The sequence below is a fragment of the Gallus gallus genome, chromosome 3 (assembly GCF_016699485.2).
Source record: "Gallus gallus isolate bGalGal1 chromosome 3, bGalGal1.mat.broiler.GRCg7b, whole genome shotgun sequence".
Classification (NCBI taxonomy): domain Eukaryota; kingdom Metazoa; phylum Chordata; class Aves; order Galliformes; family Phasianidae; genus Gallus; species Gallus gallus.
In genome coordinates, this window is record NC_052534.1 from 103,763,327 (window position 1) to 103,783,419 (window position 20,093).

Here is a 20,093-nt window from a genome sequence, read left to right on the forward strand (position 1 = left end):
AGGCTTTAACTCCCGAAGTAGCTGTCTACTCTGTGCCTGTAGCATCTCAGTGTCTGGTTATTTGCAGTCTTATGGTACCTCTGCTTGGCTGGAGGGTGAAAAGCAATTGCCAGCAGGCTACAGCTTGCTCTGATGGCAGGAGTGCGGGGGCTTGGGGATGAAGGAAGGAGCCCCAGCAGGGAGGTGCAAGTGTGTGGGATCTGAAGACAGAGATGCACCAGGCAGTACCAGTAAGAGGTTACAGCTGTTGCCTTTCCCTTCTGGTGTCACCTCACTACATTTTCCACAGTAGATTGCTGCCTGTGGTGTTAAATTCCATTAATACTGCATAGAGGCCCTCAGGATTGATCGGAAATTATTTTTTTTTACGTTTTTTGCCCATGATCTTTTTTGGTGCCGGAGCGAAAGCCTTCTAGAGAGGCTTTTGTGAGATGCTGACTTGCAGTTATTCTTAGCTGGAGCACTTTCCAATACGTAGGGGTATTTTAGATTGTGCTTTACCTGCTGGCCAAAGCCATTGAGTCCTGAATTCAAAGCTCATTTCAGCTCTTTCCCTTGAATTCGGATGAACGAGTTGGTGGTATTCAATGGATAAAATAGGAGAGCTAGAAGTCCTGCATGGCTGGAAACCCAGCACAGTCAGTGGATATTTTGCTTTGCTCAAGGTTACAATACATAGGAGAAAGGGAAGGGAAACCAATAGAAATGGGAATGAATTCCTACAAGCTCAAAGTATTGGACTCCGCAGTGCATATTATAGGTTTGGAGAGTGAAATAGCAAGGAGAAAGCCTGGGTTTGTCATTAAACCACAGAACTGAGAGACTTGTTTCTTTCCCTGGCTCCACTGCAGACTCCTAGTGTGGTCTCAGATAAATCATTTTGCCTGCTTGTTCTCCAAAAGGGGGACAGTGAGGCCTGAAATAAGTAGCTCCATTGTGATCTACTGTAAGAAGTTTAAAAATTGCCAATATACATATGCAGAAAGCCAACCATATCCTGGATTGCATCAAAAGAAGTGTGTGAGGCCCCACCTACAGTGCTGTGACCAGCACCAGAAGAACGTGGAGCTGTTGGAGTGGGGCCTGAGGAGGTCCATAAAGATGTTCAGAGGACTGGAGCACCTCTGCTATGGAGACAGGTTGAGAGAGTTGGAGTTGCTCAGCCTGGAGAAGAGAAGGCTCTAAGGATATATTGTGGCATACCAGTGCCTAAAGGGGCACATAGAAAAGACAGGGAGAGACTCTTTATCAGGGAGTGCAGTGAAAGGGTAAGGGATGATGGCTTTAAACTGAAAGAGAAGAGAGTTAGATTAGATATAAGGAAGAAACTCTTCACAGTGGGGGTGATGAGGCCCTGGCACAGGCTGCCCAGAGAAGCTGTGGATGCCCCATCCCTAGAGGCCTTCAAGGGCAGGTTGGTTGGGATCTGGCAGCTCGAGCTGGTGGGTGGCAGCCCTGCCCATGGCAGAGGGTTAGATCTAAACGGTCTTTAAAGTTCCTTTCAACTCAAACCATTCTATAATGCTGTGATTTCACTTGAGCATCTTAAACCGTTTTGCAGGAAGAGTACAGCTGGTTCTTCCATTTATCAGCAAATGAAAATAAATAAGAATTTTGTCCTTGAAAATCAGGCATTAAGCCTACAGTGCAAGCACTGAATCTGTTCTGCCCATGTATATGTCGCTTTGATCCATCACTGTATGATGCATTTAGATTTCATTCTGGACTGTGTCTTGCATCCAAGATAGGCTCTGCCTCATAACACCTTCTTGCAAGTGTTGCAGTAATTTAATAGACTGGAAGTTATTTATGAACACTGGAAAGGGTCTATCCCCTTACGTACTTGTCCCTTGAAGTCTGACATCTTGATTTCTTCATGTCATCTAATGAAAATAAAAAAAAAAACAGCCTTTGGGACGCATGAATAAATGACACAGATATGCATCATCGGAACAGATGCTCGGTATTGAGGGTGATTTATTTTAATTAGTCAAATGTCATTTGAAGAGTTTTTACTTTGTAACTGGCTTTGATTGCTGTGTGCCAAGCTGCTGCCGTTCCAGGAGCTCATGTACTTCTCCCCTTTTTCTTCCCCTCATCCACGCGTTGGTGCCAGGCGGCATGGAGTCAGGTGTCACACTGGCTGACGTCTGGTGTTACATGTCCTTGCTCGATAACTGGAACCTCGTGTCCCGAATGACTGTCCCCAGGTGTCGACATAACAGTCTGGTGTACGACGGGAAGATTTATACCATCGGAGGGGTCGGCGTGGCAGGCAACGTTGACCATGTGGAAAGGTAAAAAGGGAGAAAAACGGCGGTTTGCTGGAGCTTTGACTTCTTGCTGTGCTAGAGGATGCTTTTCCTTTTAAAGGACATGCCCAACGTGTCGTGTGCGTTAAAATAAGCTTTCATAACAGCTGAGAAAGGAGGAAAATATGCAGGATTAGATTTCTTTTAAGGCTTCAGTGGAAACCATTGTTTCAAAACCAAAGACGAGAGCTGCCAGATTGTTTGTTGGTTTGCTCAGGGGAGGGAAGGGAGGAATTAAGCTTCTTTGGACACTTCACACAGATTATACAATGAACTCGATGGACTAATAAATGTCCTTTGAATTTGGTACTGATGGAAGTCTTAGCAGACCTCAAAAATCCTTTTGCTTGTTGTTGGTTTGGTTTTTTTTAACTAAGAAAAACGACAGCAAAGTAAATTTCATTTCTGCACCCTCCTGGTAAAGCATTTCAGCTCTGACCTGGCTGGAGGGAAGGCCCTGCCTTTGATGCTCCTGGCCTGGAGCTGGGACCTGCTAAGCTCAGAGTAAAACAAGCAGTAAATGGAAACAGGTTTGAATTCCTGGCTGAGTGAGGCTGGATAGAGATGGAAGAGAATGGAGGCTTCTCTTTTCAAGAGGAATCCAGGTATTTCCTGCTCTCACACAAAGCTTAAAAAAAAAAAAAAGGAAGGGACAGAAGCACAGAAGAATGATTTTACAGAGTTCCAAAACTAATACCATGTCAAACACAACATTCAATAAAAACATAACTTCTGTGCATACCAATGTTCTTGTTAAAAAATAGAAACCACTGAAATACTGAAATGCAGTATAAGAATATTCCATTCCAGAAAGATCCATACATCCCTGGCCTTACCCAAACACATAGAAGTGCACTGTGACAATAGATGGGTAATAACATTTTTGTGATTTTTTTCTCTTATTGAATCTGGCAGCCAAAAATATGAGCTTTCGGTCTTTCAGTCACTTTTAAGTGCTGAATTTGAATACTTCTTCAGCAATATTTTGAGGCAGGCGGCTCCCAGTACACGTCGCCTTAACAGAGAATCCAAAAAGGGGTATGCAAAGAAAAAAAAAAGAGTATTTTTCAAAACAGTAGAATAAAAGGTGCTCTCTGTTATTTCTGTGTTTGGAGGTTGCAACATTTATATTCCATTTATGCAGAGATTGAGGGTTTTGTGTTTGGGTTCTTCTTTAGTCTGTATTACAAATGCTGGATACCAAACCCTATCCAGAAAGAAGCTTTGTCATGTTTCAGTGTCAGGCACTCGGGAAATTAGGAGATGTCCAGAAGTTTCCTTCTTTATATCTATTTTTTGGCACAATCGTATGATTATTTTATTTTATTTTGTTTTATTTTTTTCCAAAGGATTTCTGCATAGTTCTGTGCTTGGGAGAGGCCAGTTTGTGGAATTATTGAAGGCTACAGAAGGAAAACATCTCTGTAAGACACTGGCTGCAGGTCTGGAAATTGTAAAGGATGAGGCAAGCAGACAGAGAGCAGATGGTACCTGTCTTATGTATGGCCAGGAAGGTCTATCTGGTGCTGAGTGATCACTGTTCACATACGCCCTTAGTTTTGTGTTTCTCAGTCTTCACAGTTCCAATGCTACTTTATCAAGGAGGGAAGGATATGACAAAACAGCCACTGGAAAGGACATGTGCTGAGGGACGAGGTCTGCAGGTAACATTCCCTCCCAGCCCAGGCATGGGCAGCTGACTTTGGTGATGCTCTCAGCAAGCCAGGGAAATGCAGGCAGCAAAGAATGAATAAATAACAAATAGTAGCAGTGAATGCAACACGTGAGGGTTGCTTCACTCTTTACTCTGAGTTTAAGGTGGGCACTGCCCTTAGGACGTGCTTTGAAGAAAATCTCACTGTTTTATGCAGATTTTTTTTTTGATTTCTGAAGGCATTTGTCTCGTAATGTAAGTTGGGAAATCTTTAGCTAAGAGAAGTGTTGTCTTGAACATGGGAAAAATCAAGCTCAGGAGAGAGAAACAGTCTTCCATTCCATCTCTTGATACAGAGCAACATCTAAATAATGCTACCACAGAGAGATGTCTTGATAAATGTCCTTCATTAAAGTCTTCCTTTTCATTTTTCCCAGAGTCTTATTTCTTTCTCTGCTCTAATTCTCATGGCCTCACTTCTTTAGCAAAGCATCCATAGTGTTGGCCAGCTGAATACACCCCAGATGGAGCCAAGTTGCCCCCTCTCTTTCCCTATCGCCGCCGTCACCCAAGCCCTTGCCACAAATGACATTGCACTCTGCAAAGTTACACTCAGGCCCTTGGCATTCCCAGCACAGTTCAGTGTGAGCAGCCCTGCTAGCTTGCGCTTGTAACCACCCCACCAAGAGACTTTTATGTAGGAAGGTAGTAGATTTCCTCCCTATCATTTCAGTGCACACTGTCTCTACCACAATAAGGATGTCTTGTCATGGGGATTTGCTAAGCCTGTGGTTATAATTAATCTGCTATTGTCTATAAAGTGACTTGTGAAATGCAGCCATGGAAAAAGTGCAACATGGCCTCTTTTGGGTTATGCCAAGAAATGAGAGAGCTTTTTGGATGTTTCCTTTCTTATTCTTTGTACGACAGTGGGGAATTACAGAAGCAAACAAGCCATTGCTGAAGCCATGTGTTTTGAAAAGGATGTTTCAGGGGTCTGCTGTAGAAATGCAGGTGAGAAAAAGATAATCTTCATAGCTGCACTGAGCAAACTCATGCCTTTTCAGACAAAAGCAGTCCCCTTTTGGACCAGGCAGCCAATTTTTTTTTGAGTGTTCAGTAATTGAAGAATGGGAATCACTGTATTCACTTTTGCCAGCAGAGACGCCATCTGACTTTGGAGTTGGTACTTTGAAAAAACAAAACAAAGCATTAACATACAGAATATCATCACTGTAATTGCTCAGTTTTCTGTTGTTGTATGCAGAGTTCATACTCACCTCTTGACTTTGCCCTCTCTTTTTTCACCCCAATGAGAGCTACAAGGAGCTGGCCTTCTCCCTCATATTTCTGTGTGGGCTGAATATTCCTCTTTGACTATTGTGCTGGGGTTTTGGATGGGACACTGAGATTTTTGAGTAGTCCTTTGTGGAGCCAGGAGTTGAACTTAATGATCCTGATGGATCCCTTCCAGCATAGTGTTCTGTGTTCCTTTTCCATCACTCTGGAGGGGAACCTCTCTGTCATTCCAGCAGGCCTTACAAAAGCACTATATTAAAATAACAATAAAGTGACATGTTCACACACTCCAGGTTATGTGATGGAGAAAGCTACATTGACCTTTGCGGATTTCGTCCCTCAGTGTTGAATTTCAAGGCCACGGCCTCCTTTTGATTGTTTTTCATCCCAAATGGGCCATCACCGTCCTGTTATCCACCCCAGTACAGTTATGGGGATTTAGCCAGGCCTGGTGAATGATACGGTCCTGGATTGTGCCGCCAGTGAGAAGAGCAACGCACTGGACATCCTCTGGGCCATCTACCACCTCCTTTCATGCACATACGTCTTATCTTTACCAGCAACATTTTGCTTTCTTTTTACTCCTGAGCTCGTCTGTCTGTACTCTCACTTGTGTCATTGATGCTGAAGGGTGCAGCCTCAACAAGGAATGCTGGTGCCACTTAAATCAGTGGGTGTCTTCCCATCAACTTCAATATAGTTAAGTTTTTTTTTACCCTTTATCGATCTGTTAAGAGGCAGTGAAGTTCTATATTACAGGACTATCATAAACAGACAGGTAGGAATCTTCTATTACTCATCTTAAAACAATGTGCATCTGCCAGTCTGGCTGACTTATAAGCCCATTTTTGTGAATATACATGGGTATACATTCAGGGAGAGTTATGTTTTTGGAATGGCTGTTTAGGAAAATAACGGTGTGACTGCAGTTCTCAATCAAGCCCCTGTGGCAAATTTCTGTGTGACAGGGAGCGAGTCATTAGGTATTAGGCAAGAGAGTATTACACTTTCTGTCTCCTTCTGAGATATGACTTGAGTTGGGAGGCGGAGAAATGAAGTGGATCCACGAAGTAGGATTTTAGATAATGGATGGGCCTTGTAATATATGCAATTTGAGAGGCGAGAAGACTGCTTATGCTTACAAGACAATGTATGTGACTAAAAGTGTGGAAATGTGGGTGCTTTGTGGTTATTATCTGTTTGAAGGACAGAAGAAGATGAATCCCCTTGACCTGACAGCACTTTTACAATAGGGTTGTCTAAAACTGGGAGATTACTTCAGCTGGCAGTGTATACTTGGAAGACAGTCTAAAAAATTCAATGTAAAAAATAAGCCTTATAAGCTTTATAAACTGCTTCAGAACCCACTGTTTTATTGATGTCTTAAGAAAATTAAATATATAGCCTTGTGCAAGAATAGTTTCTTAAGCTCTTCAGAACAATCAAAAGAATACAAAAAAGGCAAAAAATAGTAAACCATTAGTACAGTTTTAAACAACATGTGAATCATCTGAAGAGCAGATCAATATGACACTGCACAGCTTCATTTTGAATAGCAGCTTTCCTGCAAACAGAATTAAATAATATATAAGAAACTGGAGAGTGCATGTCTGTAAGCTACTGACCATGATGCAAGGACTTTATAAGGAGTAAATGAAGATACTGTTTAACCTAGAAGGAGAGAAATTAAGAGACTCTTGGGGGAAAAAGTACTATTTTCAGATACTGAAGAGATCAAAAGTCAACTGGGCAAGGAAGCATGTGGCACAGATTGAAGTGAAGGGCTTTTCTGTTGTTAGTATCAAGGTCAGAGGGGAAGACAGAAGAGAGGAGGTGCTAAACCGAAGGAGTGAAGCAAAAGGAGGATCCAAGCCCACAGATGAAATTCTGAGCTTGGAGAGTTTTGAAAAGTAGCAAGGTTATTTCTGAGTGTGTTTTCTTCACACCTGGGCTGCTTTTTCTGCTGGGTTCAGATCATTTGCCATATCGGGAGTATATAAATAAAACATAAAGCAGAGCATAGCGCCTGCACAAGGGTCAAGTGAGACAACACAATCCATAGCATGCAGGGACTGCAAAACCAGGAGTCTGTAACATGAAGGGAAACGTCCTTGAAGTTTCAAGTTCAGCAAATTGGATGGGCTTTGTAGGCCCTTAGCCAAGGACAGGAGTGGACACACTGAGACTAGAGGGAGCATTGGAGGAGAAGGAAGAAAAACTTTGGCATGGCTCAAAGCCAGCCCCCATTAAGTCTCCATCTATGTCTTCAAACAGGGGAATCAAATGCAAAGCTTGACTAATGGAAAGAGATCAAAGTGATTATTTTTTTAAATCAGTTCCCTCCCTGCTGGCCTTTGAGCAGCATTCAAGGAGCCAAAGAGCCTCACCAGCCCCAATGACGGCAACACTGGAGGCGGAACAGAGAAGGGAAGGAGCAGAGGGCAGAGAGGCAAAGTGCTTGAAGTTGTTTCCAGTTCTTACAAAGGTTGTGAATATTAAACTTTATTCATTTCTAAACCAATTAAGTTAATCCAGTGCCAATCCCTGTGTAAACACATCAAGAGTTGATTTGAAAGATAGAAATCTGCCTTGTGGAGGAAGACTTAAAGAGCTTACACTACTTAGTTTGTCCTATAGAAGGTGAAGAGGTCACTTTATTACCTTCTGCAACTCCATACATGAAAGAGAGAGTTTTGATAGCAGATATTTTTATAATCTATCAGAAAAAAAAGACGGTCAAGTGGGTGAGACCTGAAGTAAAACAGGCTAGAAATCAGGTCTGCAGTTTTGCCAGGAGGTCATGAACCAGAGAGATCCAGTGGATGGAAGGTCCTGGTGAGCAGACTGAGATTGGATACCAAGAAGCCGTGAAGGCACTTCCTTCTCTTTTTCAACAGCAGGAGTAAGTTTAGCACTTAAGGGGATTGTTTCATTGAGCAGCCTGCGTAAAACCCAGGTTGGGTGGTGGTGTTGGCTGGATGAGAATCGTCTTCCACCTGCTTTATGGTTTCAGACTTTTGAAACCAAAGGACACTCAAGATGAGCATTGTGTTAAGCTGCCCCACTTGCAGCTGTGTCCCATAGACTTGCAGCCTTTGGCTTTCAGCAGATGAGGTGAAACCAGTCAATTTTGATTTCCCGGCGGCAGGTGAAAGAGAGCAGGAAACAGAAAGATCAGTTCTGTCACTGTAGAGCATAACTGGTGAAAGTGAGTGAAAAATGGGATGTAGGAGGCCTGAGGGCCCCACAGTGAAATTCGTCAGAGAAGGAACTGTTGTTTTTGCAGTTTGAATCTTTTGCTAGTATCTCTGTAGACATGAGCCTCGACCACATCCAACCCCCCATCAAATCTGAAGGATATATATTCGTCTGAAAATTTATTGGAATGGTCAGAAATTCATTAACAGTAACGTGCCTGTCTTGAAGACAGCGGTCAAGGCCAAATTTCTAACCAACTTAATCAATTTCTTAACCAGTTTTAATATATAACAGCACACCAAAAAATTTTCTTTGAATTACCAAACCCAAAACACTGCAGTAGATGAGTTGGCAAAGTGTAACCAAAAATCAGCGTATGAAACTCTTCATTTAGTGTGACATTCTGCCAATTTTGCTGTGGGCCAATGCAAGAGATGCAGCACATGGTGCTTTCCCTGGAAGAGCTGTTTGTGTAGTCAAACATGCATCAGTCGTCTCTGCTTTGGTACCAAACTTTATGAATCAGCCCAATATAGGTTTGTCCTCTTGAACGTTCCCAGCACCGTGTTGTTTGATCTCATTATTTTTCTGTCCTTTGATCACTTTGTTGTAGATGAATTTAATTTCTCAGTAACTAATTTAGAGCATAGTAAAATGCAGTTCTCCACACTCATTATAAGGGACTTTGCCCATTTTTTTTCAGTTCAAGTTTTCCTCCCTCTTGCTTTTCCTTCATTTATGAGTATGTTAATTACTTTCAGCGATATTACTTGGAAACTCATTAATGCATTTTCATTAAGCACATTAGCTTGTACTATTTCCACTAGTTATATCCCTTTTGCCACTTGTACTTTCCCCAACTTTGGACAGTGAGGATTCGAGGGACATGTTACAAAGGGAGAATTCCCCAGACATGAAATCGTTTCCTAGAGATGGATTCATGGCCGTGGATTCATTTAATGTTTGCATATTGCATTTTACCAATACTAAGAACAAAAGCCCTAAATGGGTGATGAGGGCTTCTGTTTTTGCAGGATGCAATTTTGAGTAATCGCTACTCAGGAAAGTCCTAGTTGACTGAATGTGCCATTACATGGAAATATTGAAGCCGAAGAATCACATTATTTTCCACTGTCTCCAAGACTCATTTTAGAGCAGCTATTTGGATCCCTGCCACATTATCTTTAAGAAAAAAAAAAATTGACGTCTGTACTTGTGACATTGTCTAAAATGAATCTTTATCCATGGATTATTAACTGCGTATCCCTTATGGTCAATGGCTTAATTAAATCAGATAATGATGACCTTAAAACTAATTTAGCACTTCCATACACACTCTTTCTGTTTGCTTCATGTCAAATATAGACGCGCTGGTAAAATCTTATCCTGGCATTAAGATTTGCAGCATCCTGCAATGAGGCACATGGTTTGCACAATGGAAATTAAATGGAGGCAACTCACTCTGGCACAAAATGTGCCCCGTTGGTCAGTTAACTGGAGGAAAAAGAGCTATCGTGTCGCATTATAGTGCAGGTGAGATCTGTTCCGCGAGCTGAACAACTGAAGTATATTAACAGTTGCCTGCCTGCGGTTGCTATTGGATATCACTGCACTGATTTGCAAGAATAATCTCATTGTACAGTCATTAATAGAAATTAATTAGTGGAAGACATCTTAACAAAGATGTCCTGAGTCTCTTTAGCTTGGACTAAAATGAGATTTGAGAGGCATGAACGGAAAATAGAACTAGCTTTCTCTGTGCTTTTATCAATGTTTTAAAAGCTCAGAAAAGGCATTAATTACACTATTTACCAAGTCGTTGAATTTGTATGATGTTAAAAAATACATTTCCACCTCTGCTTTTCTCCAGCTTGTCAAGCTGCCTTTCTGTTTCACTCCAGCCCGCTTTCTCTGCCTGTCTATCTTGCCTTCAACTGACGCTGCATCATTGCAGCTCACTCTGACGTTGTTGTTGTAGGTATGATACCATCACCAACCAGTGGGAGACCATCGCTCCTCTGCCTAAAGCTGTGCACTCGGCTGCTGCTACTGTCTGTGGTGGGAAGATCTACGTCTTCGGTGGGGTGAACGAAGCCGGCCGAGCTGCGGGGGTCTTGCAGTCCTACATCCCTCAGACTAATTCATGGAGTTTTATAGAGTCTCCCATGATCGGTAAGGGAATTGTATTGTCAGAGTAAACCCATATTATGACAGAAATCTCTGTGCTTCAGGTATTTTAATGCCTTTGCAGAAAGCAAATGGGTTGTGGGGAGGGGGATGTGTTTGTAGCAGATTGGCAGGAATGCATGCATTTTATACCAGAGAGGCAATTATCTGGATCTTCAGTGAAGTCAATTGTCACTCATTAATACAGCTAGTTATCAGCTAGAAGTGATGAGTTCAAAGTAGAGGAGAAAGGAAAGCAGTTATTAGGTATGGACAACTAGTAATTTTAGATCCAAAAAAACTGTGAAGTGCAGTGAAACTTTATCCTAGCATCATGTGTTGCTCCATGCTTTAAAAAGCACTGCTCGGTTATTGGATTATTACTCATGTGCTTGTTAAAATGATTCCTGTCCTGTAGCAAGAGGTGGTCATTCTTAACTGGGATATAGCAGTGGTGTCAAAAAGCATACAGGCTCTGAGTCTGAATTCTCCAAGACATGTAGATTATTAAAACTGCGTTTATTAGTATGTGATGCCCTAGAGCTCTCTGAACATTTCACAGGATAGAGCAAGATGCTCTATTTTACAGAAAAAGGGCAAGATGAGAGGCCAGATTTTCCACTACACCAGCCAACTTCAGATGTGCAAATTTCCAAAATGATAGTAGTGCTTAGAAGATTGCAGTTTATTTGCTTTCTGTGCCAACTTGCACCCTAAGAGCTGAGGCTGCTTTTGGAAGCGAGGTTTAGCATTCAGCCTCACAAGGACATTCCTGCAGGTAGCAGCCGCCAGGAGCACGTGCTCTGTGCTGGATGGATGGCTGTAGGCAGCTTTCCATCTGGATGTGCTGAAACACCCAAAGAAGCAGCACTTAAGCAGTCATTACAGAGAAGCTGCTTGGAGGTGGCTTGCTTCTGTGTCCCAAACCTCTTAGTCGTGCTGAAACATCATAGAATCATAGAATCATTAAGGTTGGAAAAGACTTCTAAGATCATCTAGTCCAACCATCGACCTGCCATCAGTACTGCCCACTAAGCCATGTCCGTAAGTACCGCATCTACCCTCTCCTTAACACTGCCAGGGATGGTGACTCCACCAGCCTGTTCCAGCACCCAACCATTCTTTCTGAGAAGAAATTCATCCTAATATCCAACCCAAACCTCCCCTGATGCCACTTGAGGCCATTCCCTCTTGCCCTAGTGTCATGACAAATAACAAGTCCTGGTCTGAGTGTTCAGCCCTGTAGACCAAGTATGAGTAGGAAGTAATAAATGACACATACAGCTATGAGGCATTCAGGCATGGCCTAAGCACATTTAGAAAGCTAAAAGAAGCTTGTTACTATTATTATGACTCTCTTCTCAAGGTTTCCTAGTAAAAGGAGTCACGAGGCATTGGTGTGGCCACAGCTGGAGCCTCCCCCGCAAAGGCAGCACTGCTGCTTTCCAACTCCCTTGCTGCTGTTTGTGTCCAGCCTAACATAACATGACATGCATATGATGCAGCATGAAGCGCCCAGCGGGAGGGCGTTAACCGGCAAAAGTCATGTTTATGTAATACAACAGTGCAAACAAACCTATTTCCTGGCTTTTTCCATCACAAAGCTACAGCTGCCACTGTTCATTTAATCCACTGACTGACAGTATGAGGTTTTCCAGTTCTCAGAGCGTACTGCAAAAATGAATGCATTATGCAAAGAAGCGTTCCTTTTCCTTACCAAGATAGTACAAGTGCCAGCCACAGAGCTAAGCAATCATTCCCTGCACTCATTATACTGTCTAGCAGGCATCAGCACCACGCGTGCTTGGAAAAATCATCCAAACCATCCAGAGGTGGGTTTGTCACCAATTGATATAGCAGATGTGTGCTATCATTTCCTAACAAAAATACACAGAAGTGAAGTTAAAAGACAATGCTTCTGTTTTCTTGGTGTAAATAGAGTTAATTAGTTAAGTTGAAGGTCTAAAAAATGTGATGAAATGTGGAGTTGCTGTGTATCTTTGTTGGGAAATGTGTAATGCCAGATTATTTGCAAATAAAGTAAAACGTGGGGGAAGTGGAGACCCAGTGGAGAATATCCGGAAAAGTGAGCTGATGTGATTCTTCTTCTTCTCTAAAAATGCTTTGGGAATACTGGAATGCTTCTTTATTCCACCAGATCTACAAGAAGCAGAGTATCACCTGTGCTTGCAGAGTATCCCCAAAGAGCTGAATGCAGGTGTTGAAAGCACCTGAGGTCTCTGGAGATCTTTAGGCTGGTGTTACCTGCTCAAGTCACTGTGGTATTTTGCAAATGTCAGTGAGCTGAATGCAGCATGGCACGTGATTGGACCCAGCACCCAAGGAAGTGCTGGCATCAACCATGGCAAGGGAAAGGGTCATTTTAGGATAATATTAATAGGGCTAAAGCAGACTGGATACTGAAATCCTGTCTGTTCAGAGGTATGGAGTAGGGACCAGTAGCTCATCTACTTAGCTCAGCCCCCACCCTCTTCTGCCTGCCTTTCTCCTATGAATAAGCATTGAATTCAGCCCCAGTTTCCATTTGTTTGTAGCCTATGCTTGCCATGAGGTGTTGGAACACCTGTAAGCAGTAGGTATGAAACTTGGCTCACCAAACATTATGCATGAATGCTGCAAATGGAAACAGGCTTTGGTTACATGTATCTGTGTTTGGAGAGGAGGCTTCCTCAGCTCCCCATTCTTTGCCCCACTTCTGTTCTCCCCGTCTTTGAAACCAGCAGATGTTCATTCAGACACACAGCCCACAGCTCAATGTTACTCAGACAGTGGAGCATCCCAGGTCTTTCCCACTGCACGTTTCTGGTAAGCCACCATGCACACCTCATCTTGCATTTGGAGCTGTTAGAACTTCGTTGCTGTTGAGCCAAAGTCCTACAACAGTACGTGAGCCCAGGCTACGTCCTTGTAGTGCCTGCCTTTCTGCACCTAGGCCATTGGCTGACTCTGCTAAAAATACATTTCTTACCCAGCTTCCTAAGTTTGGTCCTATTTAGGAAGATAGCTGTAGGCATACTGAAGCCAGTGATTGTAAGTAAGCCTAATTATCTTGTCACTGCATCTTAGTTCATGTTGTGCCTTCATATCAAGGCACTAAAATACACCTTTGTTGATACTCTGAGCAGTCTGTATCTGAACTGGTGTAATTACAAGTTTTGATTAGTGCTTCTGAATTTTTTTTAAAACGGTGGTTCTTCATTGACACTACTAAATTTTAAAACCTACTGAAAACTATGGGAACACACAGGGCAAAGATCTACGAGTATTTCTGGTTTCTAACCCAAGTGTCCAGTTCTTCCCCATACTATTCACTATCCAACCGAAATGGGACAACACAGAGCTAAGAATGCAAGAAATATATGGAAAACGGTGTTAGCAGCGTCTGTACATTTCTATTGCTCTGTTTGACATCTTAAGTTTGGTTAAAACACATAATCAATCATTCCCCCATTCCACCCCAGAGATAGGCCCACCAGGCCCTTCCATGGAGCACACTTGCCCATCAGGGCATTCCTCAACCTGCTGTCTCCTGTGTCCTCAATCCAGAGAGTGCAGACATCCCTCCCCCACAATGACAGCCCCGTGCCAGAAAGGCTGATGACATCCAAGACCTTGCTGCTAATTGCAATATCTGCACCTCAGCCTCCCAGGCTATGTGGAGGATCAGATCGCAGTCTCACGGCTGCTGCGGGACACAGTCTTATCCACAGCTGTGCCATTCTTGAGCTTGTCTGCATAGCGTTCAGGGATGGGAAGAGACACTTACTATTAAAAGCAGATTTAGTTTCTGTTAACGAGTCTCCTTTCTCCAGTGTGCTTCACCATGTGAATTGATGTCCTCCTGCAGCTGCCTGTGCCTGCAGGGACACCTCTGGTTGGAGCCGTGTCAGGACTGGTGGCCCGTTGGCATTTCTTCCTCCTGCTAAAAACGTTTGGCTGGTTTGGTTTCATAACCTGTTTCTAGATGGAGCGCTGCTGCCATTTGTTTTCATGACACTTCTGCCTCTGACGGTGTGCTTTACTGGAAGGCAACAAAAGATCTTTAAGCAGTCATGGAGAGGAAAGCAGAACTATGGTAATTGACCACGTAACGTACCAAGAGATCCGAGAGACACAAAACACATCACAGACAGCATGCTGTTGTTACAAATTGAGCACACTGGCAGGTTAAATTATAAACCCCATGTGAAGTGCACCTACAGCTCAAGGATTGTCTTTGAGTGCATACCCCTTCCTGCAATGACCCGTCTCGAGAAGAATAGAAATACTTACCTATTTTCCTACAGCAACAGCAAAAGAGAATGATGTTACGATATTATCCACTTGGAGAGAAGAGTATCTTTTATCTATTATTTCCTTTACATTTACTCTGCCTTTTAATCTCAAGAATGCTTGCTGTCTTGGACAAATCTCATTTAAGATTTTCCAGCCTGAAGTAGATTGTTGTGTCTGACAACCCCAGCATTTGAATTTTGGATGTTAAAGGAGATTGCATCTCCAAAGCCTCAGTTCCCATATTCCCTGTCCTCTGGCCCATAGGAGCTGACGTGACACCCAAAAGCATTGACCAAAAACATGCTTTTGCTAAATGAGGGTCCCCCAGCACCTTGCATTATTATGATTATCACCATCAGTGACCAAAGCTGGAGCATTCTGGGTACTTCCACAAGGTTACCAAGCCCCGGAAAGGACAACAAGGGAAGGGTGGTGAGGTGAAGTAAGGTTGCAGACTGAAGGTGGCCATCCACACTTAGTTGGCAGATTCCAAGCTCCCCGTATCTGTATAAACTTATGGCCTCCATGGTAACAAAAGAGAAGTAGAAGACACTGCTTTCCCTTTACCCATGTCTGGAGGGGTGTCCCTTGTGTCTTTCTGCCATATCTACGTCAGGATGAGGACGCTATGGATTTCTCCCTTCCTGAAAGAAGCAGCAGAGATGTCCCTGTGTCTCAGTCCCAGGCTCACTTTATACCAATTTATGAAATTTCGGCTAAAGCCAGAAGTACTAAAAAGACAACAGATAGACGGAGTCTTGAAAAATTGATGAGAATCAGGCACGATTGCCCCTCAAAAGAAGAAAGAAGAAGCGAATCAGTCTGCTTATTTGAAGAGAAAAAAAAAATTGTCACTATAAAAATAACCAAGGGGGTTTCCCTCTTTTACTTTGACAAAAAGGAACGTGCAGTCAGTGATTCAGTCTCCTGAGAAATCGCTGTTTCTGCCTTGAGGGAGCCCCAAATAATTTCCCTGTGAGATTTGGGAGTTGAGTTCTGAGCTCTTTTCTTTCTTTTTTTAATGCGATAGTTTTGTTCTCCTGCAAAATAGTGCTGGTGGGAGGAGGGGAAAACAGCCCAGAGAATGTGATAATTAAATATGGAGAATTTCTGATGAGTGTCTTAGCTGGAAAAAATGTCACATATGCAAGTCTGATTTGGAAAGGGATGCAAGACGGGTTGTTAGGACAGATAAGTCTTTCTGATGAATTATAGTGGCTTAGTGGCACCGAGAAGAAACTGAATACTCCTTGTTCTATTTTCTGGATGAATTAGTTTCTTCCCATCTGTTCCCAAGGATCAGTGACATTTTCCTAATGCATCTGTGTTTTTTGACATATGCCTGTAGATACTGAGCGTAATAGGAGCCCAGCTTACCCCATAACGTGTTTTGTCTGTGCTGCCGGGTGCTGCAGCCCCACACCTCCCCCAGAACCAAACCAGACCACACCACAGCCAAGCTGGAACAGAAGAACACCACAAAACTATTATGTTATTTCCCTTCCAGTTTAGTAAGTTCAAACCCCAGTTAAGGAAATTACCACTCTTCTGGACACGTCCAGCAGTTTTTGCTTAACTCTGGTCAAATTAAATCTCTCGTTAAATATTTAATGGAATCAGATGGTTATAAAAGTACCTCAGGGTTACAATGCCAGCCAGGCAAGAGGTAAGAAAATGCCAAAAGTAAAGCCACCAGGGCTGGTTTGAGTCCACTCCTTTTGTTGTTTTTAAAAGGGAGCAGTCAGAAGATCCCAGACCTGGGAGGAACACTCAGAGCCCTTGGTGTGCTACATGGAGGCTGTTAGCAGTGAAAGCACTGTAAGGATGGGGCCCTCCTTTCCAGGCATGTTGTCCTGCATGCCCCATCCCTGACCAGCAGCACTGCATTCAAGCTGATTCCCCACTGGTGATGCAAGAGAATTGCCCTTTACTGAGCATACACCTATCTGCATATTTTGGAGAAGCTTTATGTAGCTACTTACAGAGAATTTATATAGGAAAACCAAAGGATGTGTCCCCTAACACTAGGACAACCGTCCAGGAAATGCCTGCTCCGAAGGGCTTCCTTTTTAGAGAACTAATTGTGAGACATATTTTCACTCTTACGAAGCAATGTACTCTCCCATCTTTTGTTCCCAGACACTGCTGATTGGTTTCACTGAAATGCTGATGGAAAAAAAACTGTATCGCATTAAGACAGACACCATCATGAGAAATTTCAGCCCAACTGGCTCATGGTTAATAACGTGCATATGGCGTGATAGCAGCATACGGGACAAGTCAACTAATTAAATTACAAGGATTTTATTTGATAAATTATGCTTAGTTCTACCAGTTTTTCTAATAATGCTTCCGCTAACACAGAAGTTTTAAAGCATCCTTGGAAATTCTGATTGAGCTTAGGATAAGGCACTTCCTTAATTTCACATCTCAGCTTCACATGGTTCATTGCTAATGTACAGGACTGTTTGGAGATACTTCTCACATCTAAACAGAGAAATGCAGGTGAATTTATGAGACAGATGAAGAGGAGAAAAAGTCGGGTCTCAGAAAATCTTCTGGATTGTGTGGGTGACCTTCCCATGAGCAGAAGTAGAATACAAAGGAGAATCAACTCTTGAATATTATTAAGTGGGACTCTGCACTGTGGGATTCTTCTGTACTTAGCTGCTTAGGAAGCATCTGGGTTAAAATTTGCAGCAATTCAAAATTCTGAAACAACTTGACATCTTAATTTCATATGTAAGAGTGGTGCTTTCACAGTGATTCCGTTCGGCTTTGCGAGAGGATAATTGTACTTTCCCAGTTTAGAGGGAGGTGTGTACTGGGGAATGAAGGACTGATGAACTTTAAAAGTGCCTTTGAGAACTTTGAGGGAGAAGAACAAAAAGAGGAAAGATTTCCTCATTTTTCTTTCCCTAGCCTTGGAGGTTTAGAGAAACGTGACTTATCTATAAATAAGGGGAATGTATAAATAAAAAACAGTCTCCAAACCTGAGCCTAAAACTGATCTCAGTGTTGCTTTCCATTGACAGATAACAAATATGCTCCTGCAGTCACTCTCAATGGGTTCATCTTTATTCTTGGAGGAGCTTATGCACGAGCAACCACCATCTATGACCCAGAGAAAGGCAATATTAAAGCAGGTCCCAACATGAACCACTCCAGGCAGTTCTGCAGGTGAGAAAAACCCTTCAAATTGAATTACCAGTGCCTTAATTTTTTCTGCTGCTAAATAATCTAATACTGCCTAATAGCGAAGGGGAAAGGGGAAAGGTGAGTACCGTCTGGGGATTTTCCTCTTTCTTGTGTTTAGGGTCGCAGCATTTTCCAAAGTGCTCTTCCAGCACCCTGCTGTGGTTCTTGCATCTCCTCGTATTCAGGCACCATGGATCAAGGGAGGGCAATGCCTTGGGCTTCTGCAGCAGACCACAGTCACCTTGATTCGCTCAGTTTGCCATGCGTAACCGGAGGATGATCGGTACACGCTATATTAGACTGCCATCATGTGGGATTGGTTGTTTGCTAACTAGCCAACAGAGACCTGAAAGGAAAGAATACTGAATAAGCACCACACACTGATACTAATTATTATTTATTATGTATCTTTGATTGCTTTTCGGGCTCACTGCTCTGATCCCAGTCACAGGTTTAACAAACTTCCCAAACTGGCAGACGAAAATAAAACTTGGCACCCATCACAGGTACTGGCAGGACTTAAAGGCCTTTTCAAAAGTATTACGTTACCATTACAGAGGGCAGAGGCTGGCGGCTCTCAGGCAGTGCTTAACACCAGCGCCTCACAGAGCAGTTACCGTGCTGGGGATCGGCCGACCTATCCGTGTCATGCTGGCAGCCACCACGTGCTTGGCGAGGGCTTGGTATTTATTTCCATGGCAGCAGCATCTCGAGGCATTGAGCAAAGCTGTGGTTGGAGGGGTTGTGTCCAGAGGGCATGGACAGTGCCATTGGGCAGCTGCAGGGCCCCACTTCTTAATGCAGGGGCTTTTCTAACACCTGTCCTACAGCAGGAGAACACCTCTTGGGTTTAATCTTCTGCTTTAGTCTCCGTTTTCTTCAAAGACTGAAAACCAGAAATAAAAGATAGAGTACAGCTAATATCATCACCACCACCACTTCAGAACCACAGTCACAAGATTTTGGGATTATAGCCCCAGACAGCAAAATGTAACATGAGGGACCTTTGTGCATTTGTTCCATTCCTGTATCTTACCAGAGAGAGGGATGCACTGCTCTTTGAACATCTCTGTTCTGTAAAACATAACAAATATCTGTTAATTAGGCATCTGTTTGTAACACACCACAAGAGAAATTGCTTAGCTGCGGGTGATTCCAGCCAGGGAATGTTAGCTGAGCATCTCACATGACCACTTCCAAAGGTTTCTGACATGAAGGGATGCTTTGTTCTGCACCCAGCAGAAAGTAAACCTCATGGCTGACCAAGGAGGGATAACCAGTGACAGTTAGCTGCTGCTTCAGCGCCATAATGGTGTTCCCAATAGACTGGCTTGGCTTAAGCAGAATATGGCACCCATCAATAAAAAGTAACTGCAACATTTTTAAACATCTTTTTTGTTCCAAAGCAACTATCAACATGGTGGACTGGAAACCTACATTTACAATGGGATAGTCACCACTGACAGAAATAGTTCGGTACACGCATCCTGAATGCCAAAAAAAGGCATCATTTCTAAAATTATTAAATGCAAAAGGAGACATGAGGGCTGCGACAAAAACAAACTATATCAATATACATAGAAATAGGGGAAATGGGAGCTTAGCAGTAACAAATACAAAAGGTATAGGTTAAAAACAGGCTGCTGCTAAAAGCAGCTGAGGGAACCAATGGGGTACCGAGAGCCAAGAGGAGAAAAAGCAAAGCACTTTAAATGTGTCATTTTAGTCAGTCCTAAATACATAGGTCGCTCCAAAAGTAATGCCTCCTATTAATTTCCACGTGGAAACTGCAACATATACAAAGAGCACACTCACACTACTTGATAGAGCAAATTCTCAGCTACCAAACGCTACTTTGCTACACAGTCACCACCATAAGCTGTGCATTTTTACAAGCAATGAACAAGAGCCTGCATGCCACACTCATAATAATTGGCACCAGTGTTCCACAGCTGCCGGGATGGCTTTGT

At 43.0% G+C, this 20,093-nt stretch overlaps 1 protein-coding gene across 11 annotated transcripts in view; it reads left to right on the plus strand.

Annotated features, from left to right (window-relative positions):
• Positions 1-20,093, plus strand: part of KLHL29 (kelch like family member 29) — a 415,168-nt gene that overhangs the window by 371,740 nt on the left and 23,335 nt on the right. For 10 of the 11 annotated variants that reach the window (XM_025149101.3, XM_015285050.4, XM_015285051.4 and 7 more), the window contains 3 exons: positions 2,117-2,297; positions 10,442-10,635; positions 17,961-18,105. In XM_025149101.3, the coding sequence (XP_025004869.1) occupies positions 2,117-2,297; positions 10,442-10,635; positions 17,961-18,105 (520 nt within the window). The remainder of the gene's footprint in view (positions 1-2,116; positions 2,298-10,441; positions 10,636-17,960; positions 18,106-20,093) is intronic. The other variant, XM_046939386.1, reaches the window with a different exon arrangement.